At 46.2% G+C, this 25,621-nt stretch overlaps 1 protein-coding gene across 1 annotated transcript in view; it reads right to left on the bottom strand.

Annotated features, from left to right (window-relative positions):
* The window catches only part of Dhx8 (DEAH-box helicase 8), a 33,876-nt gene extending 17,489 nt beyond the window's left edge, over positions 1-16,387 (bottom strand). Inside the window, exons 1-11 of the mRNA XM_051158713.1 lie at positions 16,202-16,387; positions 11,149-11,234; positions 10,338-10,410; positions 9,917-10,002; positions 7,992-8,101; positions 7,176-7,583; positions 5,771-5,915; positions 5,483-5,686; positions 5,023-5,110; positions 4,438-4,535; positions 2,640-2,787 (exon numbers count right to left, since the gene is read on the bottom strand). Coding sequence (XP_051014670.1) covers positions 2,640-2,787; positions 4,438-4,535; positions 5,023-5,110; positions 5,483-5,686; positions 5,771-5,915; positions 7,176-7,583; positions 7,992-8,101; positions 9,917-10,002; positions 10,338-10,410; positions 11,149-11,234; positions 16,202-16,349 — 1,594 coding nt within the window. The 5' untranslated portion in view covers positions 16,350-16,387. The remainder of the gene's footprint in view (positions 1-2,639; positions 2,788-4,437; positions 4,536-5,022; positions 5,111-5,482; positions 5,687-5,770; positions 5,916-7,175; positions 7,584-7,991; positions 8,102-9,916; positions 10,003-10,337; positions 10,411-11,148; positions 11,235-16,201) is intronic.
* Between the last annotated feature and the right edge of the window lie 9,234 nt (positions 16,388-25,621).

The following is a 25,621-nucleotide window of genomic DNA, read 5'->3' as shown; positions in this document are numbered from 1 at the left end:
TGGCTACCTAAGACACAAGTGCAGAACTGCATTCACGCTCTTCCCCACACGCCTGTTCCTCATCAATCTCTTGTCCCACAGGCACTGTCACTCACTCTGCTGCTCACATTAGACCTGGAAACGATTTCTGGCCACTCCTACTTCCCATCCCCCATATTCAACAAGCTACTCTTCTCCAATATTTTCCTCCTCTTTGATATCACCATGTTCAGGCCATCACCTCTCCTCTCACTATCATAAAAGCCTGCTGTTTCACCAGAAGCACCCACACTTGTCATGTCCAACTCCTACGGAGCACTCCGATGATCCTTTGGAAATGCGACTCTGATCATGCCATCCTCCTGTTTAGAACTCTTTTACATCCCACGATGCACTCAGGATCAGCCCAGATACCTAATACCATCTACAAAGCTCTGCCTGTCAATCCTGCTTTGTCCCTAGCCACCCAGCATGACACAGTACTCCATCAACAAGGACTTCCTAAAGGCTTGTCTACTGCAAAGCTGTTAGCACAGGCTACCCCCTGTTGCCACACATTCTCTAAACCCCTATAAAAGACTAGGTTCTAGCTAGTTATGGCAGCTCACACCTGCAATCCCAGCAGGCAGGAGGCTGAGGCAGGAGGACTGTTGCAAGTTTAGGGTTAGCTGAGCTACATAGTAACTTTAAAGCCAGCCAGAACTACATAAGGAGACCCTGTCTTTATTATTATTATTATTATTATTATTATTATTATTATTATTATTACTATTACTATTACTATTATTATTATTCAGGGGCTGGAGAGATAGCCAGTGGTTAAGGGCACTGACTACTCTCATGGAGGACCTGAGTTGGATTCCTGGCTGTATGGACCCACAATCATCTGTAACTCTAGTCTCAGGGGAGCCGATGCCCTCTGACTCCCATGGGTGCCAAGCACACACAAAGTGAAAAGAGGGAACATTCAGGCACATCACCCACACACATTTAAAAAGAAAGCAAAAAGGAAAAAATAAAGCAAGGGCTGGGAAAAATGGCCCTCCCATTAAGAGCATTCACTACTCTTGTAGAAGACCCAGGTTCAGTTCCCGACACCCAAATTAGATGGATTACAACTGCATGTAAGTCTTAATTCCAGGAGATCCCATGCCCCCTCCTGGCCTCCAAGGCCACCTGTATGCACATGGCATGTGCACACACATTCAAGCATACACTTATATACATAAAAGGCTGTACTATCATTTGCTTTGAGTGTTGTTTTTGAGACTGGGTCTAATACAGCCCAAGTTGTCCCAATGTAGATGAAGCTGGCCTTAACTCCACCCCCCCACCAGATAGGTTTTCTCTGTGTTGCCGAGGCTGTCCTGGAACTCGCTCTGTAGACCAGACTGGCTTCAAACTCAGAGATCTGCCTGCCTCTGCCTCCTGAGTGCTGGGGTTAAAGATTTACACCGCTACCCTCCAGGTTGGCCTTGAACTCTTAACTCTTCTGCCTCTGCCTCCAAAGTGCTGGGAGTATAAGTATGGGCAACGTCATCCGGCCACATTGTACTCTTCCCCCCAGTTCTGCGAATTGATCCCAGAGCTTCATGAAGTCTACCACTGAGATACATCTCCACTCTACTATCTTTGGAATAAAAGTATTAAAGTTGTTTAGAGGAAAAACTCAGGCACTCTAATAATCTCACTAAGGTTACTGAAACACTTAGTGTAAACAACTGTTTAAAATCTAAAGCATTGGCCAGGCACAGAGGCACACACTTGTGAGGCAGAGGCAGGTGGATCACTGTGAGTTAAGAGGCCAGCCTGGTTTACAAAGCGATTCCAGGACAGCCAAGGCTACACAGAGAAACCCTGTCAGGAATAAAAAACCAAAAAAACTAAAGCATTAGAGAGATGGCTCAGTGGTTAAGAGCTGATGCTGTTCTTCCAAAGGATCTGGTTGCTGCTTTCTTGAAGACAAACAAAATTTGTTACAACTGCCTATAACAGCTTCAAGGAAATCAACACCATTTTCTAGCTTCAGAATGCAGGTGGTCATGCAAGCAGGCACGTACAGACACACACACACGCACACACGCACACACAACACACAGCATATACCTATCCAGAGACAAACACATATAAAAAATAAATCTTTAAAAAGAAATTGGTTTGGTTTTGTTTTTTCAAGACAAGGTGTCTGTGTAGCCTTGGCTGTCCTAGAACTCTCTCTGTAGACCAGGCTGGCCTCGAACTCACAGAGATCCTCTTGCATCTGCCTCTCAAGTGCTGGTATTAAAGGTATGCAGCACCACCACCAGGCTAAAAATATATATATATTTAAATATATATATGCTTTTAAATAAAAGCATCTACGAACAGGTTACAATTAAAAGGGAAACTGAGCTGGGCGTGATGGTGCGCGCCTTTAATCCCAGCACTCAGGAGGCAGAGGCAGGTGGGTCACTGTGAGTTTGAGGCCAGCCTGGTCTACAAAGCAAGTCCAGGACAGCCAAGGCTACACAGAGAAACCCTATCTCGAAAAATTAAAAATAAATAAATAAATAAATGGGAAACTGAGCCTAAATTTTTACTTTGTATCTGCAGTGTCAAGTGTTATATATACACAAGCCTCAGATTTATTCTTTAAAGAGGGCCACACTCCAGAGCCTTACCATCAGGCAAGGGATCAACCCAGTGTTTGTTGAGTCCCATGGGTATAGAATCCATCTCGGCTTCCCGCTGGGCCTGCTTCAGTTCCCGCCTTTCCTTGGCCAGGGCACTCTGCATCATGGCTGCCTGGGAGAGTGAGCCATCTGGGTTCTAAGACACAGAGAAAAAGCAGCAAGTGCTGAGTATCTTGGAAAAGGTAGAGGGTTAGCCGGGTGGCAGTGCTGTTCACCTTTCATCCCAGCACTTGGAAGGCAGAGGTGGGTAGACCTCTGTGAGTTCCAAGGTCAGACTGCTCTACAGAGTGAGTGTCAGACCAGCCAGGGTGACAAGATTGAGACTGTCTAAAAAATACAGAAGGGCAGATGGTTAACTACTGTCATCCAAAACATGAGAGGGAATAAAGTTCACATCAATGTCTCAGGCTACGTGAAAGAAATGGATCATCTGTAACTCATACATACAATTAGACATCAGCGTAAGAACTTTTGTCTTCATGATGAGAACCCTTAGAACGAGGGATGATGCTACTTTTAGATGCATAAAGGACAGAAGAAAAGAGAGAGGCAAGGTGTGTGCAGACACCAGTCTTGGTTACATAACAGGTACCAAGCCAGCAAGACCTTGACTGAAAGACAAAAGAAAATCAACAACAACAAAGAGGGACACTGAGGAGTTGTCTCAGTGAGTAGAGCACTGTGCCCCACAAATGTGAGGACCTGAGCCACTCAGAGCTAGACACAGCAGTGCACATCTGTATAATTCCAATGTTTCTACAGTGAAATAGGAAGCGGGACAGAAGCATGTACGAAGCTCAAGGGCCAGCTAGCCTGGTGTACGCAAACGGTAAACAAGAGACCCTGTCTCAAACAAGGTGCAAGATGAGGATGACGCCTCAAGTTGTCACTAACTTCCACACGTGTGAACTGTGATACAGCCACTTGCCCGTACTCACACGAGTAAATATGCATACGGCATACACACAGCAAGAAGGGGGGGGGGGGGGGCGGGAGAAGGAATGGAAAAGAATTCTGTATAACCCTAAGGACTACAATTCCAACCAATATGGGTGCTTCAGTGATACAGAATTGATGACCAGCGCCATCAGGTGCTTCTTAAAAGTGAGTGAATCCCCATCACTAACAGCACAAGCAGCATGAGATCACGTGAGCAGAACCCTGGAGACTGTAGCAGCGCATCACAGCTGGGTGTAGGGCGCACACCTGTAATCCCAGCAGCACTTGGGAGGCAGAGGCAGGTAGAGATCTGAGAGTTCCAGGCCAACCTGAGCCACACAGGAAGACCTTGTCTCAAAAACAAACAAACCACCATTACAAGCTTTATGTAGGCTTGCTGGGCTAGCAGATCTTTTCCACATCAAAAACTTTAAGGATTCTGGTTTGCATTCTTGCAGTTCTGCCCTCTAGGACACCAAAGATTTAAGCCCTAAAGACCTAAACGAAGCAATAATAGTCAAGCAAGCACTTGCGCTATCTCAGCTTTCTCTCAATGACACAGAGGTTAAGCAGGCAGAGCAACAGAGCTGACCCACTCTCCATTTCTTTCTTTCTTTTTCTTTTTCCTTTTTCTTTTTTCTTTTCCAGAGCTGAGGACTGAACCCAGGGCCTTGCGCCTGCTAGGCAAGCACTCTACCACTGAGCTAAATCCCCAAGCCCCCACTCTCCACTTATAAGACACAGACCCTGGTTACCAACCAGAGGCCTGAATCCTGCTGAGGCTGGTACCATTGCTTTAAGAAAACAAGCTGGGGGCTGTTCCCTGGGAGAAGCCCACGCATCTCACCTTAACGATCTTGATGGGGCTCATGTCCATGCTTTGCTTGGTGTGCCCTCTCAGGAACGGAGGCTCCTCTTCAACCAGCTCAATTTCAAGGTCCTCATCTAAAAGCCCACCAAAAGAAGTAGCCATTACTCCAAGGCAATGAAACAAACGAAATGTCACCCTAAGTGTCACCCTAGATAAACATTTAAACATTAAGGGGTTGGATAGTGGCTCAGAGGTAAAGAGTACTCACTTCTCTTGCAGAGAAACTATCCATGCAGGTTCAATTCCCAGCACCTACATGGCAACTCACAGCACTCTGTAACTCTAGTTCCAGAGAATCTGACTTCCGGCCATCTGCTGGCCACCTCAAGCACTGCACAAGCAGAGTGAATTTACATTCATGCAGGACACAACACACACACACACACACACACACACACACACACACACACACACACACACACTTAATCAACCACTCACTCACTCTAGCCGGGCATGGTTGTGTGCACCTTTAATCTCAGCCCTGGGAGGCAGAGGCAGGTGGCCCACTCTAGCGTTTTGCCCTCCCAATCCCTCATCCAGCTAATCCAAGGGGCGGGCTACCTTCTTCATCATCCACTTTAGGGAGGATGCCGGTCTCTTCGTCGAAGTCTGGAAACTCTTCTTTGGAAAGCACATTGGCAGCAATCATCTGGGGAAGGGCAGAAGGTGGCACTTGTAACAAAGGTCGGTAGCTAGGATCAAAACTCCAGCGAGCGATTTCTCACAGGGAAATCCCAGCACATCCAAGTCAAAGTGAGGCACACAGCCCATCCCTAGGGGCCAGCACAACATGATGATGAAGGCATGGGCTCAGGGTCCCTAGGGAAGGTTACCAGTGACTTCCCTTATCGCCACAGCATCTGGCACACTTCCATCACCATGGAGCCATGGTGGACAGATAAGTGCACTGAACTGCACTAGGTGGAATAACTTGGCTCATACAAGCAGGGAGTGGACAGAAGCCACCACAGTCCCACACCCCTAACCACCATGCTGCATGCTGAGTGACTGAGACCCCAACCTGTTTGATCTCCCACTTCTCCGGGTCAGAGATTCGGGTGAGCCGCTTGCGCTCCAAAGAGTCATCTTCTACTTCAGGCGCGCTGACGAGGGAGAGGTGAGTGGGTCTGTCTGGGTTCCGCATTGACGTCTCTTCATTTGTCTCCCCGACCAGATTTCGACGTCTATTTGGGTTCAGATCTTCTCCTGTTTCTTGATCCACATCCTAAGGTACAATAACGACACTGTTCACTTCCTGTCTTCTGACACACCCTGGGTCATCCGCTGTGGCAACAGACGTCTCACCCACCTTCATGCTCAGGCTGGTCTTGGTCCCAGTGAAGGACAGGACTTTGACTTTGACCCTCTGGCCTTTGCTCACAACATCAGCCACATTGGCCACTCGGCCTTCCCGCCGGAGCTCAGAGATGTGTACCAGGCCTTCCCACCGCTTCCTGAGAGAAAGTCAGACACTGCTGAAATATGCCTCAACATGCCTTTTCCCTAACTGAGCTCTACTCCTGCTGGAACTGAACAAAACGGTCATCACAGGCCTGAAACCTCTGCCTCAGGAGGCAAGGCAGGAAGATCATGAATTCCAGTCCAGCCTGGGATACATAAGTCTGAGGCTGCGTACAATGCCTACAATGGTGAGACTTTGTTTCCTAAGGTTAAGGGAAAATGGCCCAGCTGGCTAACTGCCACACAGGAACATGCACACACGAATAACACACACACACACACACACACACACACACACACACACACACACGGAAGGAAAAAAGAAGGAGCAGGAAGGGGCTTAAGCTCACAGAGGAGCACCAAGAAGTTAGTCAAACAATGATATAGTGTTAGCATTACCACCCTTCCAAAGAAAGGATACTGACTGAGGGGAAGGGAGAGATCAATTCTCAACAGTCACAACCAGCAAAGAGATCTCCTGAAGGCAGAGGAAGGAATAAATGGCTCTGGGACATTTCAAAATTAAGAAGAATCTAAGGCAGGCCTGGAGAGATGGCTCAGAGGTTAAGAGCACTGTCTGTTCTTCCAGAGGTCCTGAGTTCAATTCCCAGCAACCACATGGTGGCTCATAAACATCTATAATGTGATCTGATGCCCTCTTCTGGCATGCAAATGTACATGTAGATCACTGTATATATAATAAGTAAATAAATCAAAGAATCTAAGGCTAAGAATGTAGCAGGGAACTTGTCTAGTATACCCAAGACCCTTAAAAAAAAAAAAATCAACAAAAAGGCTGGACATCGTAGCACACACCTTTAATCCCAGTAATTGGGAGGCAGAGATGATAGGTGTATCTCTCTGAGTTTGAGACTAACCTGGTCTACATAGAGAATTCTAGGATAGCCATGGAAGATAGACTACATCTCAAAAATCAAAACTAGCTGGGCATGGTGGCACATGCCTTTAATCCCAGCACTTGGGAGGCAGAGGCAGGCAGATTACTGTGAGTTCAAGGCCAGCCTGGTCTACAAAGTGAGTTCAGGACGGCCAAGGCTACACAGAGAGACCCTGTCTCGAAAAAACAAACAAAAAAAAAACCAACAAGAAGTCCAATTTTCTAAGAACCCTGGCATACTGAATTAACTAATTATTTATAGCATCTTAGAATGTGAACACACTTACACGCACACCCCAACCTCAGCAGTAAAAGACACTACGCCCATCACTGACATGAAAGTACCAACCATTACCTTAGGCCCTCCAGCTGCACAAAGCAACCAAACTGCATGATGCTGGTCACTTTGCCATTGTAAATATCCCCAATGGCAGGCTCTTCAGGAGGAGGACGGTCCACATGCTTATCCCGCCACCTGTCCGGATTCCTCTCCCCATACTTTTCCCGGTCCTTCGGAACTTTGAAGGGACTCTGGCTTCTGCTCCTGGACCGGTATCTAGACTTCCCCTTAGTCCTCTCCCGGGTCCTGGACCGTGACCGGGAGCGGGAGCGGTGTCTCCGCTTGTGGTCTCTCTCTCTATCTCGCTCTCTGTCTCGTTCTCTATCTCGTTCTCGGTCCTTGTCTCGTTCTCGGTCCCGGTCCCGGTCCCGGTCTCGGTCATGTTCTCGGCTCCGACTCCTCTTCCTCTTCTTTGTCTTGTCCCTAATAAATCAACAAGTACCTGTTTGAAAAATAAATCTACCCAATATCACCTCTGCATCCACAGCACCCAGGACAGAGCCACTGTGTATAAGCTAGACGCCCTCAAACTGCTGAACTGGGCAGGAGGTCCAATGATCACCATATTCCCCCCCCCCCCCCCCCCCCCCCCGCAGGCCAGTAATGACTCAGGCTACACACGTAGTTGGCCTCCTTCGGTTCCAATTTCTAAGTTCTGAGCATCTTAGCAGTTGTAATATAAATACTTTTGCCATGGAGCAATAAAACCCAATCTAGTACACAGCCAGTTAAAAGGCTACACACTCGCCCCATGGTTTGCTTAACTGGTCCACAAAATTCAACTGTCCTAGTATTCTAAACATGCAAAAGAGCCGGACGTAAGGGACAAACCTGTGCTCAGCCTCTCTTTGTTTTTCTTGGCCTGCTGCACTGGGCTTTAAAGCTTCCAGTTCTTTCAAGACATCTACAGCGACTTTCACATCTTCCTCATCCAGCATGGTCTGTAGGGTCAGAGATCAGCAAAGTGATAAGAAGGAGGAAAAAAAAATCTGCCCACCTTCACATCACTAACCCATGGAAGTCAGTTCTCTTTCCAACATGATGTGGGTCCTGGGACCAAACTCAGGTTGTCAGGCATGATGGCAAGCACCTTTACCCACTGAGCCATCTCTCCAGCCCTGGATATCAAAACTTTTTAAAAACAACATCCTTTCTGCATCCCTGAATTACATTCCACAGTTCTCACTGGTATCCACTGTGACACAGACTACTGGCCCTCTGTACTGACAAGGTCTATAACCTAGACTCAGCCCCACGCGTGTTTACAGGTTTCCTTGCCTCCCTAAGCAATAAATACAGGCCAGCAGCTCCTTACACAGCACGGACACTGTACTGGGCACCCTATGATGTTACGTAAGAGGATGCACGCATGCTATATGCAAATGTGATACCCATTGTGTCTGAGGAACTTGAGCATCAGACCTTGGTACCTGGGGGTTCTGGAACCAACCCCCTGTAGACACCAGGGTGTAATGACACCCATTTGTTTACTGCCCATCTCTCTCTCCCACTTGGCAGGCTACTTACATGCTAATTTCCTACTCTCCATCCAAAAATAGCATATAATCTGCAAAAAGGCAGCAAAACCTTATCTGCTCTCTTTACTGTTACTTGCCTGGCACACAGCAAGTATGATGAACCAGCCTGCCTCCATCTTGGGCTTGAAAGCCATTTTACAATAAAGACAAACTAGGCTCATTCCTGTTTATGATTAAATCTCTGGTTCTCAAAGACTCGGCTTTGCCCCACCCCCACCCCCCCCCCCACAACCTTAACCACAAATGTTCTGTACTGCCTGCTCCAGGAATGGCAAACATGTCTTAGTTTCAAAACGTTGTTATGACCACTTTGCTATGTTTTGCTCCTGTAACCCATCTATTTGCCTGCCAAATGCCCTGCTCCTGACCTATAAAAAACTATCTTCCCCATGTCCAATGCTGACCTGCTGAACACCACCTTAGGGGGAGGCACCCCATGGACATGGGTAAAAAAGCTTGCTTTAATTAAGTTGACCAAGACTTCTGTCACTGGACTTTCTCCTTGAGTCTTTGGGGTTAAAAGACTCAGACTCAGTAAATTCCTCCTAAAATGCTGTTTTCTTTTCTTTTCTTTTTCTTTTTCTTTTTCTTTGGAGAGAAAGAGTCTCTCTGTGTAGCCCTCGCTGGCCTGGAAATTGATATGTAAACCTGGCTGGCCTCGGACTCAGAGATCCTCTTTTCTCTGCTTCCCAAATGCTGAAATTAAAGGGATTCACCAACATACCTATCTTTCTCTTTAATGATTTATTTATTCATTATTATGTATACAGTGCTCTGCCTGCATATACAACTGCAGGCCAGAGAAGGCATCAGATCACATTACAGATGGTTGTGAGCCACCATGTGGTTGCTGGAAATTGAACTCAGGACCTCTGGAAGAGCAGTCAGTGCTCTTAACCTCTGAGCCATCTTTTCAGCCCAACACACCTAACTTAAAATGATTTTTTTTAATGAAAACTTTTCAAAAATTATACCTTTTAACATGTAATAGAGAAAAAAAATTCTAATGTTGTACCCTGGACATCTGTCAGAATCTTAATTCACTTCCTATCTGTCTGATGTCCCTCACTCCTGCTTCTCTGAGTCCTCAAGCTCATGTCCCCTGACTATTAGTCTCTGGACCCTTTTATACTCTTGCTTGGAAAAACATACGACAAACACAAAGAAAAGGGACAGAGGGCACACTTAGAGCAGACATTCCCCAAATGGCATCCGTACCCGAACTGAAGGGTTGTCTGGCTGGCAAAGGACAGGGAAGAGCTCCTTCAGCTTTTCTTTTTCAGTTTTGGGTTTAACAACTGGATCTTACATGAAAGAGTTAAGAGAGACATTTAATATTATTATTGGTTAATAAAGTAACTTCAACATTGGATTTGTAGCAAATGAAAAACAAATAGTATTTTGCTACATATATCACATGATTACTAGAAACAATTTAATTGTCTGAATCCATTGACTATGAAAGCCTCCAGAAGCTCTGTGCCATGAAGGAAGGGAAGGGAACATGTCGTTCCTCCTTTGAACATCTCAGAATGTGACCAGAGCATTCCCTTGCTTAGCAAAGTGCAATTTACAGGGAGGCCACCACCCAGACCCTCTGGAGGCTCAGCTCAGCTGGGCAGCTGGGAGCCCTACTTACCTTTGCTAATAGAAGGCTTTGCTGGAGGCCGCATGGTTTGTATGAGACGCAGCAAGTTGCTAATAAGAGAATCCTTCGAAGGAAAGCACAGGCAGGGCATGTCAGCTTCTGCATCGGTGACTAAACATCATCACAACGGGAAAGACAAGGCTGTGCTGCAGGTAAGGCTGCTACTACAGCAAGAATGCACAGGTCAACCTAGGACAGCATGAGGCTAGAGCAGTAACTTAGACTAGCAGTTCTCCACCTGTGGCCCGCAGCCCCTTTAGGGGTCAAACAACCCTTTTACAGGGGTGGCCTAAGACCATCAGAAAACACAGATATTTACATTATTATGACTCATAACTAGAAGAATTATAGTTATGAGGTAGCAATGGAAACGATTTCATGGTTGGGGTCACCAAAACATGAGGAACTGTATTAAAGAGCCGCGGAACTAGAAGGTTGGCTTAGACCATGCCCAGAGACCATTTTATTTCCCATCTTTTAAAACTACCTCAAAAAATAAATAAATAAATAACTACCTCCATAACCTAGACTCTTGTTCTCCTGATTCACAGAGTGAGCGTGTAAGCATCCTCAGGGACTTACTGATGGAAATCCCTCTGCGATCTCCTAAAAAATATCACTGGAAACCCGGCTCCCTAGCCAGCATGGCAACAGTACACATTTGACGGCTTACTTAACTGCTATGTACAAATCGTCTCCTTCCTACTTGAAAATCTTTTAATCCTATCAAAATTTAAATTTAAACTCAGTAGCAACATCAAAACAAAAAGGAAGAAAACAAAGAATCTTCACATATACATACTGTGAATTCTGCACCATTTTTGACCAGAGAAGCCTTAAAAGTATCAAAGGTAGTATTTTTCTCAGCGAGACTGATCACAAATTCAGCTGTAAATGAAAAAAAAAAACTTTTTTTTAAATGGGAATTTTAAATGGGGACGCCATCCACAAGTTGTCTTAAATGTTAAAAAGAATAATCAGGTAGCTGGGCATGGTGGCGCACGCCTTTAATCCCAACACTTGGGAGACAGAGGCAGGCAGTGCTCATCACAGCTGAGCCAGCCTCCATCTCTGTGGGTGCGAGGCCAGCCAGGTCTACAAAGCTACTAGGACTACAAGAGAAACCCTGTCTTGCAAAACAAAACAAAACAAAAAAACTAATCAGGTTACCCAACTGTCTTAATAAAAACTGCCATCTAAGTTGGAGGAAAGGAAGAAACCGTGTGTTTTTAAATGTTTTACTTCACTTGTATGGGTATCTTGCCTAGATATGTCTGTGTTCCACATTCATACCTGTTGCCTGCAGAAGCCAGAAGAGGGTGATGCTCCTCTGTGAGGAGATGAAGGCCAGGCCTTTTAATTTAGGCATGGAGGTCAGAGAAACAGTGAGGAGGCACAGAGCACCAGGGGAAGGAAGCCTCCATCAGTTCTTGACCAATAGCTGAAAATGACGTAAGGAAGACGGGGAAAAGCCTGGTACTGGTATCCAGGGTCTTGTGTCCCAGGACCAATAATTGCACCAGGACACAGGTTAGACATCAAAATAAAGACAGCATCTTAAAAGAGGAAAAACAGGGCTAGAGAGATGGCTCAGCAGTTAAGAGCACTGGCTGCTCTTTCAGAGGACCTGGGTTCAATTCTTAGTACCTAAATGGAGGCCTACAACTGTCTGTAACTTAAGTTTCCAAGGATCCAACGCCCTCTTCTGGCTTCTACAGGCACAGCACTAAAGTGGTAGAGAAACAGATGTGGACAAAACACACACACACACACACACACACACACACACTCTACCACCACCAACAATAACAAGAAAAAAAAAAGTAACAACTAGGCAGCTGGGCATGGTAGCACACGCCTTTAATCCTAGCACTCGGGAGGCAAAGGCAGGTGGATCGTTGTGAGTTTAAGGCCAGCCTGGACTACAAAGCGAGTCCAGGACAGCCAAGGCTAACACAGAGAGACCCTATCTCAAAAAACCAAACCAAACCAAACAACAACAAAACAACTAGGCATAGTGATACACACCTTTAATCTTAGCACTTAGGAAGGAGAGGCAGGATTGAGCTCTGAGTCTGAGTCCAGCCTGGTCTACTCTATCTAGTGAGTTCCAGGCCAGAGAGGGCTGTATAATGGGACCGTGCCTCAAAAAACAAAATAAAACAAAACATTCCTGGGAGTGGAAATAGACTAGTGGGCTGAGGGAAAAGGCCCCAAAGGAAGAAAATGTAAATGGCTGAGATTGTTCGTGTATGTTCTGGTGTGTTTTATATATGAAAAAAAGATATTACTCCAAAATGTTCAACCGAGCTCTAGAATGTAAAATGGAAAGACTGATTTGTCCCAGATGCCACATACTCTCTTATCTAGTGACATCTCTTATTTACTCTGCCTAGTGAGCTAGCAACTAGCCAGGCTTTGATGGCCCACACCTGTAATCCCAGCACTTGGGAGGCAGAGACAGGTGGATCTCTGTGAGTTCAAAACCAGCCTGGTCTACAGAGGGAGTTCCAGGACAGCCAAGGCTACACAGAGTAACCCTGACTGGGGGAGGCAGGGGGTGGGGGGGTGGGGGGGGGAGTCAGCTAGCTATTACTAAATGATACAATCTTCAAGCTGAGTGAGCTTGGTGGTTTGAATGAGAAAGAGCCCCCACAGGCTCCTATGTTTGAATGCTTGGTTCCCAGTTAGTGCAACTGTCTGGGAAGGATTAGGAAGTGTGGCCTTGTTGGAGGAGGTGTGTTGGAGAAGGTATGTCAGTCGGGGAAGGAAAGTGTCCAAAGCCCATGTCAGGCCATGTGCGTGTGCATGTCTGCCTAGGATGCAGGATGTGAGCTCTCAGCTACTTCTCCATGCCCGCCCGCCTGCCACCATACTCCCTGCCATGATGGTAACAGACTAACCCTTTAAAACTATAAGCAAGTCCTCAATTAAACCCTTTTTTTTTTAAGTGTTACCTTGGTTATGGTGTCTTGTCTCATAACAGTGATGGTCTCATAACTAAGATGGTAAGTACGCACACATAGCTGCAGATCCCCCTGGAGGCCAGAGGGCATCAGATTCTCTGGAGCTGCAGCTATAGGTGGTTGTGAACCTCCTGATGTAGGTGCTGGGAACTGAACTCAGGTGCTCTGCAAAAGCAGTGAATGCTCTTAATCAACGAAGCATAGTTCTAGGCAGTAAAATGTTTTAATTAAAAATAAATAAATAGCCGGGCGTGGTGGCGCACGCCTGTAATCCCAGCACTTGGGAGGCAGAGGCAGGCGGATCGCTATGAGCTCGAGGCCAGCCTGGTCTACAAAGTGACTCCAGGACAGCCAAGGCTACACAGGGAGACCTTGTCTCAAAAAAACCCAACAAACAAACAAACAAACAAACAAATAAAATAAATAAATATACCGGCATGGGGGCTAAAGAAATGGCTCAATGATTAAGAGCACTTCTGCTTGCAGAAAGCCTTAGCCACATCAGAAAACTCACAACTGCCTGTAACTCCAGCTGCAGGGGGATCCAACACACATGTATATATACCCATACAATCATGCACACATACATGTAATTAAAAATAAATCTTTGAAAACTTTTTCTGGTATATATTTATTGTCATATTAATAGGACGCCTTTATTATACTTATTTATTTAGTTTTGTTGTTGTTGTTGAGGCAGTGTCATGCACATGCATACCCTCAGATTTTCCTTCCTTCTTTCTTTCTTTCTTTAAGACAGGGTTTCTCTGTGTAGCCTTGACTGTCTTGGACTCGCTTTGTAGACCAGGCTGGCCTCAAACTCACAGCGATCCTCCTGCCTCTGCCTCCCTGAGTGCTGGGATTACAGGCGTGCGCCACTGAGCCAGGCCTTACCCTCAGATTTTTTTATGTATGACTTTAAAATTACTAGTCATCCATCCTCCACATTCCAAGGCCTGAGGTTAAGGTGCTTGCCTGGCTGCCATTAACTTCTGATGACATTCAAGAAAAGCAAATAATTACAAATTAATAACAATGCCTTGAACCTTACTTGTCTGCCAAGCACTGTTTTTCCAAGATTTTTACAACAATCTAAGTAGGCTGTGACTATTTCCCTCATATCTGAAATAGCACCCTAAGCAATAATTGATAAAGGCCAGGATTGGAACCCGGGTAATGTGAACTTCAACCAAATCCTTTAGAGAAAGGTAGAGAGAAAATAAATGATACTTAGCAGACTGTACTCAGAGAGTCAATCTCAAAGCTGGTAGCAGCACATTCACACTGACAGATCCATGTTGGTACCAGCTCAAAGTGGGGCAGACTTCGGACTTCCAGATTACGGATGCTCAAAACCATGGCTGGGAGAAAACATGACCTGAAATATCCTGGCTGAGAGACATCTCAGGGGCCATCTGATAACCTGGGGAAAAGATATCACTCTATTTCACAGATAAGGAAACAGCTCATCTGAAGTCCCAGATCTGACTTCTGTGGCCCCTTTCGGTTTGTGCTTGCCGCGGGGTTTCTGTTGTGTTAGTTTATTATTTATTTTGGTAGCACTGAAGATGATCCTCACAGCCTCATGCATGCCCTCTACCAACTCCCTGCTCTCCCTGACCCCTTCTGTGACATTCCCCTTCCCTGGTGTCCTCCACTTGAGGGCATCACACATTCATTTTTTTTTAAAAAGTGTGCATGAGCTGGGCATGGTGGCACACGCGCTTAATCCCAGCACTGGGGAGGCAGAGGCAGGTGGATCTCTGTGAGTTCGAGGCCAGCCTGGTCTACAAAGCGAGTCTATGACAGCCAAGGCTACACAGAGAAACCCTGTCTCAGAAAAAAAAAAGAAAGAAAGAAAGAAAAAGAAAAACCTAAAATAGAAAAAAGAAAAACAAGTGACAGTCTGTCATTCATCTCTCAACCCTCCTGTACAACAAATGAAGTATTCTGTACCTATCAAACGGAATTGCTCCCTGCATACTCCTAATTCTCTCTCTCTCTCTCTCTCTCTCTCTCTCTCTCTCTCTATATATATATATATATATATATATATATATATATAAATTTTTTTTCCCCATAAGGGCTCCATCTATGTACATATGACTTGAATCCCTAGCATTTTTTAAATTCTGTTTTGGTTCCCTGGTCATAGTTTGCCCTTAAAAATCTAATGACTAGTGTCTGATAGATACAAATACGTGAGTAATTAAGAACACAGTGCAAGGGGCTGGAGAGATGGCTCAGAGGTTAAGAGCACTGACTGTTCTTCCAAAGGTCCTGAGTTCAATTCCCAGCAACCACATGGTGGCTCACAACCATCTCTAATAAGATCTGTTGCCCTCCTCTGGCATTCACACACACATGAGGGGAGCAGAGTGCTGTACAAATAATAAACAAATAAAAATCTTTAAAAAAAAAAAAAAAAAAAAAAAAGAACACAGTGCAAAGCACAAACTCAAAGTAGAAGCTGACTGCTGCCTCAGGGTTGCGAAGACCAAACAAGATAACGTAGATGAAGAGCTACCTATAACATCTCGTGAGCTTCTAAAACTATCGGCCATGATTACCACCATAATCTGTGTGAGGGCTGCTGCTGTTATTAAAGCTGTTTAGCCACCGAGAACTTGGGGAGGGAGGGAGGGAGCAGGAATCAGGTAGAGACGGCTGCCCTAGCCTTCATTGGCAGCTTTAAGAAATGGTTTGTAGCAGCTCGGTCTGGAGGGCTCTCAAGCAGAGGCCACCGCCGCAGGTTCCCGGAGCCCTAATCACGACGAGACAGACAGACAGACAGACAGACACACACACACACACACACAAACACACACACATACACACACTTTTCTCCTGCTTCCCTCCACCCCAACATAGAGATCGCCCCCAGCTCACCCAGATCCTTGTCGTTGATGCCTAAGTGATTGTCCAGTTCAGTGCAAACCTTCGACACCAAAGACAGGTACTCGAGTTTAGCGAGCTCTTCCGCGGGACCGGGCTCCGAACCCATTACGATCCCGGCGGCGGCCACCGCCACCGTCATGGCTACAACTTCCCTTCGGCCTCCTTCCGGTTGGACAGAAAACGGAGAGACAGCTTCCACTTCCGGGTCGGCGCACGCCTCTTGTTTACAGCGACTTCGAGAACGCCACTGTATGGATCAGCGAGATCAGACAGGAAGTCCTCACAGAAGGGCACAATAAATTACTCTGTGGGCTGAGTAGCGCCCTCTAGCGGGAGAGAGGACTCTCCCCGCCCTCAGGTTCCTTACCGTTCACGCTCAGCGCGCTTCCGCATTACGTCAGCAGAGGGCGACCGTGGCCTACGCAAGCGGTCCCGAAGACGCAGACCTGAAGAGTCTGCGCCTGCGCATTAAAATCTTTGGTGGTGGTTGGGGGGGAAATCAGATCTAAAATGAGGCTGGGGAAAGCAAATTGACTTGTTTGTAATCTCCGCCCGTCTGTCTCAGCTCGTGGCAAAAGAGTCAAGCGATCTCAAGTAAGCCTACAGCAAAAGACAATAGATTCTGGCTTTTCATCTTTAAACAAGAACAATACGGTCCAAATGGCTTAGGTAAAGACTAAATGAAATAGGTATGCAAGGTGGCTGACCCACAGTAGGCACACTGCAAATGGTACTTGCTATTATATCCTAAAACTGAGTGGCTCAGTAAAGCTGATCTCAAGCACTCCTGTTGCCAATACCCTCAATCCTCTTGGAGCCTCTTTCTCTAAAAGTCAGCTGTATTGTGAACCCGAGGTCATAAATCCAGGTGTCCCAACGCTTTTCCCTTTGGCAAAGCCTTGCGGTGGGGGTGAAGGGTTTCTCGTATCAATATGTTCTGTGTGAGAAACAAGAAAACACCTCTCCCAAGTGAGCAGCCCTCCCATCAACCAAAAGAAAGAAAATGAGCCCCACCTCTGCTACTTTTTGCTGTGATTCCGCACTATTGTATCTTTGAACTCTCCTATCGATGATAAAGAATTGCAAGCAAACCAAGAAGAGACTTGATACCCTATGAGCATATACAGGGGGGGTAATCCCCCTCAGGAACAGTCATAGGGGAGGGGAATAATGGGAAAATGGGAGGAAGGGAAGAATGGGAGGATACAAGGGATGGGATAAACATTGAGATGTAACAAGAATAAATTTTTTAAAAGTTAAAAAAAAAAGATATGAAAATATTTCAGCCGGACGTGGTGGCGCACACCTTTAATCCCAGCACTCGAGAGGCAGAGGCAGGCGGATCGCTGTGAGTTCGAGGCCAGCCTGGTCTACAAAGTGAGTCCAGGATGGCCAAGGCTACACAGAGAGACCCTGTCTCGAAAAACCAAAAAAAAAAAAAAAAAAAAAAAGAAAAAGAAAATATTTCAGATATGTCAAAGACATAATCAAGTAAGATAATCAAATCCTGACTCCAGTCCAGCTGTGGAAATCGTTACTCAAAGAAAACAATTCTCAAAAGACCTCTCAACCCAGGTAGAAGTTATTCCCTGGGTTGATGTCAATGTAAGTTTGAAATACAGAAAAGTATATGATCAACCCTCTTCTATGCTCTTACAAGAAGGGCATGGCCATTTCACACAAACTTTATGGATATCACAATAAAAGGTATTAACAGAAAGTTAAAAAAAAGAATTGCAGGCAAACCGGCCATGGTGACACTCTCCTTTTATCCTAGCACTTGAAGGGAAGAAGCAGGCTAATGTGACCCCGTCTCAAAACTGCAGTCAGAGGAATACCATAGTAGTGCTTTGTTGTGGTGGTTGTTTTTGTTTTTTTAAGATTATTTATTTATTTTTAAAGATTTATTTATTTATTATGTATACAGTGTTGTATCTGCATGCAGACCTACAGGCCAGATGAGGACATCAGATCACATTATAGATGGTTGTGAGCCACCATGTGGTTGCTGGGAATTGAACTCAGGACCTCTGGAAGAGCGGCCAGTGTTCTTAACTGCTGAGCCATCTCTCCAGCCCCAAGATGTATTTATTTTTATGTATGTAAGTGCTCTATCTGCATATATATTTTTTCGAGACAGGGTTTCTCTGTGTAGCCTTCGTTGTCCTGGACTCGCTTTATAGACCAGGCTGGCCTCGAACTCACAGTGATCCACCTGCCTCTGCCTCCCGAGTGCTGGGGTTAGAGGCATGCACCATTATGCCTGGTGAGTTTTCTATCTGCATGTACACTTACATGCCAGAAAAGGGCACCAGATCCCATAGGTGGGTGTGAGCCACCATGTGGTTGCTGGGAATTGAACTCAGGGCCTCTGGAAGAGCTGACAGTGCTTGTAACTGCTGAGCCATCCCTCCAGCCCTAGAGTAGTAGTTCTTAAGGCCTCCAACAGCTCTGTGTTTCAAGGTTCCTAAGGATTTAATACTTGCCTTCTGGGTTCTTGATGCCCTTTCTTCTCCTTCTTTTCCCCACGAATGGAATGGGAAGGCCTGCCCTTGATGCTGTGTGCTCTCCTTGCTAGCATGGAGTTGGATTTCAGGAGCTTATTCTACTTGACCCTCCCTTCTCTGCATCTCGCTGTTACTAAGACTTCATTTTTCTAACCAGCACTTTAAACATTTAACAGGAAGAAGGAAGAGATAGGGAGCTATTTTTAAACCCTGTCAGAAAAATCTCCAAGCCAGGCATGGCTACTCTCACCGTTAATCCCAATACTTGGAAGACAGAGGCAGACAGAGTTCAAGGCTGGCCTGGTCTACACATAGTGAGTTCCAGGACCGTTAGCACTTAAAGAAAGGACTCTATAGCCCAGGAGCGACACATGCCTGACAAATCCCAGCACTTCGCAGGAGACAGAAGCAGCATATATTGAGGGTCAACCTTAGCTACATGGTGAATTTGAGGCCAGCCTGAGCTGCATAGCAAGAACGACCCTGTCAACAAACACACAAAGAGACTACAGATTCATAACATGTAGTTATAGTAAATACTGTGAGAGCTCCAGAATTGTTTGGGTGCTGGGCGGTGATGGCACACGCCTTCAATCCCAGCACCGGGACGCAGAGGCAGGCGGATCTTTGTGCGTTCGAGGCCAGCCTGCTCTACAAGGTGAGTCTAGGACAGCCAAAGCTAACACAGAGAAACCCTGTCTTGAAAAACCAAAAAAAAAAAAAAGAATTGTTTGGGAGTTGCTGCATGTATGTCTCAAGTAAATATGAACAGAAAGATGTATTTCATTTTACTTTGAGGTCTGGGACTGTAGCTCAGTTGGTAGCGTGCTTGCTTAGCATTCAGGAAGCCCTAGGTTCAATCCCCAGCAACATAGAAAAGCAGACCAGGTGGAGCTAGAGAGATGGCTCAGTGGTTGAGAGTGCTGACTGTTCTTCCAAAAGAGCCAGGCTCAATTTCCAGTGCCCACAAGGCAGCTCACAAGTGTTAACTCCAGTTCCAGGGTATCTGACACACTCTTCTGGACACCATGGCCCTGCATTCATATCCTGCACACACATCCGTGCAGGCAAAAGACCCAGACACCTAAAATAAAAATAAACAAAAATTTTAAAAAACAAAAACAAAAACACCCAGGTATGGTGACACATGCCATTAATCCCAGCATTGGGGAAGTAGAGGCAGGCGAATCTCTGTGAGTTTGAGGTCAGCCTGGTCTACAGAGGAAGTTCCGGGACAGCCAGCCAGGGAGCAGGAAGAAGTGACATGGAACCAAATGCAGCTCAAAAGTGAACAAAGGCCTGAAAAAAATGGTTCCGCAGGTAAAGGTAGAAGGAGAACTAACAGCACAAGGTTGTGACCTCTGATCTCCACTCACCCTAACATACCCACACTAATAAGTAAATAAATACATAAGTGTTCTTTAAAAGTGAATGTGAGGCCGGGCGGTGATGGCGCACGCCATTAATCCCAGCACTTAGGAGGCAGAGGCAAGCAGATCGTTGTGAGTTCGAGGCCAGCCTGGTCTACAAAGTGAGACCAAGACAGCCAAGACTACACAGAGAAACCCTGTCTCAAAAAACTAAATAAATAAATAAATAAATGGAACCCAAGATGCAAGAAGAGAACAACCCTTGAAAGCTGTCCTCTAGCCAGGTGTGGTGGCACAGGCCTTTAATCCCAGGACTTGGGAGGCAGAGGCAGGTGGATCTCTGTGAGTTCAAGACCAGCCTGGTCTACAGAATGAGTTCCAGGACAGCCAGGACTACACAGGTAAACCCTGTCTTAAATCCCCTCCCCCTCCAAGAAAAAGAAATTATTTCCAGGGCAGTAAGATGCATCAGTGGGTAAAAGTACCTGTGACCATGTCTGACCACCTGAGTTTGATCCCCAAGACCCGCATGGCAGTAAAACAAAACGGACTTTGGCAAGCTGTTCCCCAGACCTTCACACACCAAGGCACTTGCACACCTACACCCATACACACATGATAAGGAATATAGTTAACAGTTATTCCTGGGGCCAGAGAGATGATTCGATGGTTTAGAGCACTCACTGCTCTTGTAGGGGACCAGTTTGATCGCCCTCACCCACAACAGCTGACTCACATCAGCCTGTCTCTCCAGTTTTGGGAGGTCTGAAACCCTTTTCTGGTCTCCAGGGACATTTGCACGCACACAGTGTCCATAAACTCATGAAGGCATGCACATACACATAGACTAAAAATGAACTGAAAACATGATTATTATCCTCGAAGTGATAGCCGCGTTGCTTTACTTTCTATCCCGCTGCTCACCCTGCTGCCCTGAGCTGAAAGCCGGAGCCTCGTGCTTCCCTACTGAGCATCAAGCTGCATCCTCATCTTCAGCCTTGATGCCTCTTCCTAGGCTGATACACATGCTCGACCCCAACCCCAACCCTCACATTATCGCTGCTTTGTCCCAGATGCTGACATTTGGGCAAGAAGCTGAGGGTTGGAAGGAAATGAGAAGACCAGCACTCGGGAGGCAGAGGCAGGCAGATCACTGTGAGTTTGAGGCCAGCCTGGTCTACAAAGAGAGTTCAAGACAGCCAGGGTTGTTACACAGAGAAACCCTGTCTTGAAAAACCAGGGGAAGGGGAGGAGGAAGAGAAGGAGGAGAAAAAGGAGGCAAAGAGAAGAAGAAGAAGGAAGAAGAAGAAGAAGAAGAAGAAGAAGAAGAAGAAGAAGAAGAAGAAGAAGAAAGTCCTGAACCTTGTCGTGGCCCTGTAGCCGGGAGAGCAAGGGAATATAACCTAAATGTGGAAAATGGCGTCGTTGGGAAAATTGATGAGGAAATTCACAGGCTTTCCTGACACCCAAACAAACCATGTTGTTGTGACCAAGAAAGCCCTGGCCTTGGGCCTTTTCTGCAGATGTGAAACTGAGCCGCTGAGGGAAACGCTTGTGTCCTAGAAGACAAAAATCAAAATTATTTGCTTCAAGAGTGTGACTGCCACCCAACAGTCACTGTCTTTAAGGCAGAGATGTTTCTGGAAAAAAAAAAAAAAAAGGCTTGATTCCAGTAGTAACTGAAGACCAAAAATGATCTGAGCCCTTTCGGCTAGGTACTCATGGCGGGGCCAGACTCCAGAGGAGCAAGCCATTTGTCCCTCTACAACTTTCTCCCTCAAATTCTTCTCCAAAAGCCGGGCGTGGTGGCGCACGCCTTTAATCCCAGCACTCGGGAGGCAGAGGCAGGCGGATCGCTGTGAGTTCGAGGCCAGCCTGGTCTACAAAGCGAGTCCATGATGGCAAAGGCTACACAGAGAAACCCTGTCTCAAAAAAAAAAAAAAATTCTTCTCCAATAAGAAGCTGTTTATCAAGCCGGGCGTGGTGGCGCACGCCTTTAATCCCAGCACTGGGGAGGCAGAGGCAGGCGGATCGCTGTGAGTTCGAGGCCAGCCTGGTCTACACAGCGAGTCCAGGATGGCCAAGGCTACACAGAGAAACCCTGTCTCGGGAAAAAAAAAGAAGCTGTTTATCAAATTTGTATTGAGCCATCTCCTTTGTGCTCTGGATGAGGTTGTGCAGCACCTAAGAGAATTAGAACGTTCAGAATGCCATACTTGGCCAAGGGAGCTCTCTGCAGAGCTGTGTTTATAACACAAGTCTGTCGGCTGCCTAAACACGAAGGCAGGTGGACTGGAAGGCAGTAAAACACAAAGCAGGCCTGTTCTCTGTCTTCTGAGGGCAGCTGGGGCAAAAGAGAGGGAAGAGCAGACCCTGGCCAGAACCGTTTATCCTGTGGAGATCCATTAATTGTCTGTCTTATCTTCCAATGTCCAGACATAGCCTTGATTTTGCGCAAAACATTCCTGACCTAAAAGTCTCTCTGTTCTTAGGCCATCAGCCTACCATCAACAATAACAGATGCTCTAGGCTCTAAATCCCTCCAGACTTTGGAGTATTAGGCAAAAAAACAAAAAAACCAATCCATTTCTCTTCAGCAGGCCTTCTCCCCCCCCCCAGGTCCCAGGTCCCCCCCTCCCCTGCAACATCCCACTTCCTCTGTGTTTAAAATGCCAGGTAAAACAAAACGAAAAACAGACGTATGATGTGGACTTGTTGAGAAACAGTGGCTTTGCATGTTTTCTCTCCAATATGCATGCTTTTAATCCCAGCATTCAGGAGGCTAAGGCAGCTTCACCTTTGTGAGTCTCAAGACACACTGGTCTGCACAGGGAGCTCCAGGCCAGCCAGGGCTATACAGTTGAGACCCTGTCTTAAAAATAAAAGCAAACAATATATTTCATATGTATCTGGAGGACATTAAAGTAAAAAGAAGACAGTGAGATGGGAGGGAGAGGTTAGAAGAGGGCACAAAAAGGAGGTGATGGTATTCATCTGTCTTGAGAACAGCGAGGGGTTAACAAGAACCAGGTATGATTCATAAGCAAATCTCTCTATATAAAAATGTTAGCCTTTTCTTGCATGCTAGCCAAAAATATAAGACAGGAGTGGCAAGTAACGCACCTGGCAGCCACAAGTGGTGACGTAAGATGTTTGCCAGGCTCCAGAAAGCACTCTATGGGCCGGGCGTGGTGGCATATGTCTTAAACCCAGCACTTGGGAGACAGAGGCAGGCGGATCGCTGTGAGTTTGAGGCCAGCCTGGTCTACAAAGTGAGTCCAGAACAGCCAAGGCTAACACAGAGAAACCCTGTCTCGAAAAATAAAAAAAAAAAAAAAGAAAGAAAGAAAGAAAGAAAAGAAAAGAAAACAGAAAGAAAGCTTTTTGTTTTGTTATTGTTGTTTGTGTTTTGTTGTTTTTGAGACAGGTCTCATGTCTCTAACTTCCTATGTAGCTGAAAATGACCTTAAAATTTTGATCCTCACCCGGAAGTGGTGGCCCAGACCTTTAATCTGAGCACTTTGGAGACAGAGGCAGGCGGATGTCTGAGTTTCTGAACAGCCAAGACTACAGAGAAACTCTATTTTGGAAAAGAAAGAAAAACAAAACAAAAAAACCTCTGCTCCTCCTGCCTCTACTTCCAGAATGCTGGGATCATAACTGGGAGCCAACCATAAACGCATGCAGTCCTGGGGATTAAACCCAGGGCTTCCTGCAAGGCCCAAATCAACAGCACAAGTTTGAGGCCACTCTGGACTCTGTGAACCCCTGTCTCAGAGAAAGAAAAAAACAATGGTAACAAAGAAAGTGTGTTTCTTATGCTATCTCTGTCTCTTCACCTTCCGTGGGAATGCGAAGTCATTATTTATGAAATTTCACATTTTTATCTTATAGATTTCTTTTGTTGTTGTTGTTTTGTTTTTTGTTTTTGTTTTTTGAGACAGGGTTTCTCTGTGTAGCCTTGGCTGTCCTGGACTTGCTTTGTAGACCAGGCTGGCCCCAAACTCATGGCGATCTGCCTGCCTCTGCCTCCCGAGTGCTGGGATTAAAGGTGTGCACCACCACACCTGGCAATTTCTTTATTTTTATCTATTTATTGTAGTGCTGAGATTGATTGGTTCCAGGGCTTCACACTGAACTATATTGTCAATCCCAGGTTTTCATATTTTTCTTTTTTTTTTTTTTTTTTTAAAGTTTATATCACATTGTCGTGTGTGTGTGTGTGTGTGTGTGTGTGTGTGTGTGTGTGTGTGTGTGTGTTTAAGTCAATATTACAGGTAGAAGACAAAGTAATTACTCACGTTAGGCTTCTTGCCCAGCCTCCAAATGGAACTGAGCCCCAGCCTCACCCTCACCCCCACCCCTATCTAGAGACTGGCTAATTTTTGCAGCCTCTGAGTTTTGCTTGAGGTCATTTTCCCCAAGAGAGAGTTAAACTCCAAGCCGCACCCAAAAGCGGGTTCCACGGAAGACAAGAGGCTGAAGTGTGCTGACGTTGTTCTGTTTGTGAGCCAAGCACATAAGCAGGTTCCAGGCAGGCTGGAGCCAAGGGTCGTTTGCTTATTTATTTAGGTGCTGGGGATTGAACTCAGGACCTTGGACATTCTAAGTATGGCATCTGCCGCTGAGCTCCATTTACCCAAAAGTCCCTGATAAGGCGCAGGCTCCTGTCGTTAACCCAGAAGAGGCTCTTCCTCCTTTGCTGTTCTTTCCCTGATGATACAGAGTAAACTGCCCTGCATGCCTTCCATCCCAAATCCCAGAGCATCTCCACAAAGCTAGCCGCATGCTCTGCGGACCCCTGGTAGGGTGGTTGCGGCGGCGGCAGTGGAGGCAGCAGTGTTAATAGTAGCGAGGGCTGCTGTCCTTGAGCCAGAATAGCTGTCTCCCCATTTGGGGACCGCAGTAATTATGGTGATTTATGCCACCACAGTGAAAATTAGCAATCTGGTGAGGTAACTGAAAATGAATTCATCTCTTTCCAGAGTTCGCTCCACCCAGATGAGCCACCAAATAAAACCAACATATGGGGCAATTAGGAGGGAGCTGGAGTTTGGGGGGCCTGGGTTCCCCACCCCCACCCCTAAGCCCATGGTGATCCTAGATCCTAAACAAGCGTCCAATTTCCAGTCGCCACACATTTGTGTGAAGCTGAGCCCGTCATAAATGCTAGCCTGTGGTTTGGCCTTTCAAAGCCATTTGTTCCAGGATATGACCATCTTGCCTTGTTTTGTTTCCTTTTACAATTGCAAATTGGCTGAAGGAGGGGAAATGGAGAAAGAAGGGGCGCTAACCCTCTATATGTGGGTATACCTGGAGCAAAGGCAGTTTCCCTTCCCTGCCCACCCCCCTCTCTCTCTTTCCCTCAAGACAGGGTTTCTCAGTGCAGCACCAGCTATCCTGGACTTGCTTTTGTAGACCAGGCTAGCCTAGAACTCACAGAGATCCGACTGCCTCTGCTTCCCAAATGCTGGGATTAAAGACTTGGCTTTTTTCATGACCCAGAGAAACACTTACCTTTTTCCCAAGCCTC

Source organism: Acomys russatus, chromosome 16 (assembly GCF_903995435.1).
Source record: "Acomys russatus chromosome 16, mAcoRus1.1, whole genome shotgun sequence".
Classification (NCBI taxonomy): Eukaryota; Metazoa; Chordata; class Mammalia; order Rodentia; family Muridae; genus Acomys; species Acomys russatus.
Note: the sequence above shows the minus strand (reverse complement) of the source record. Positions and strands in the feature narration are given on the sequence as shown.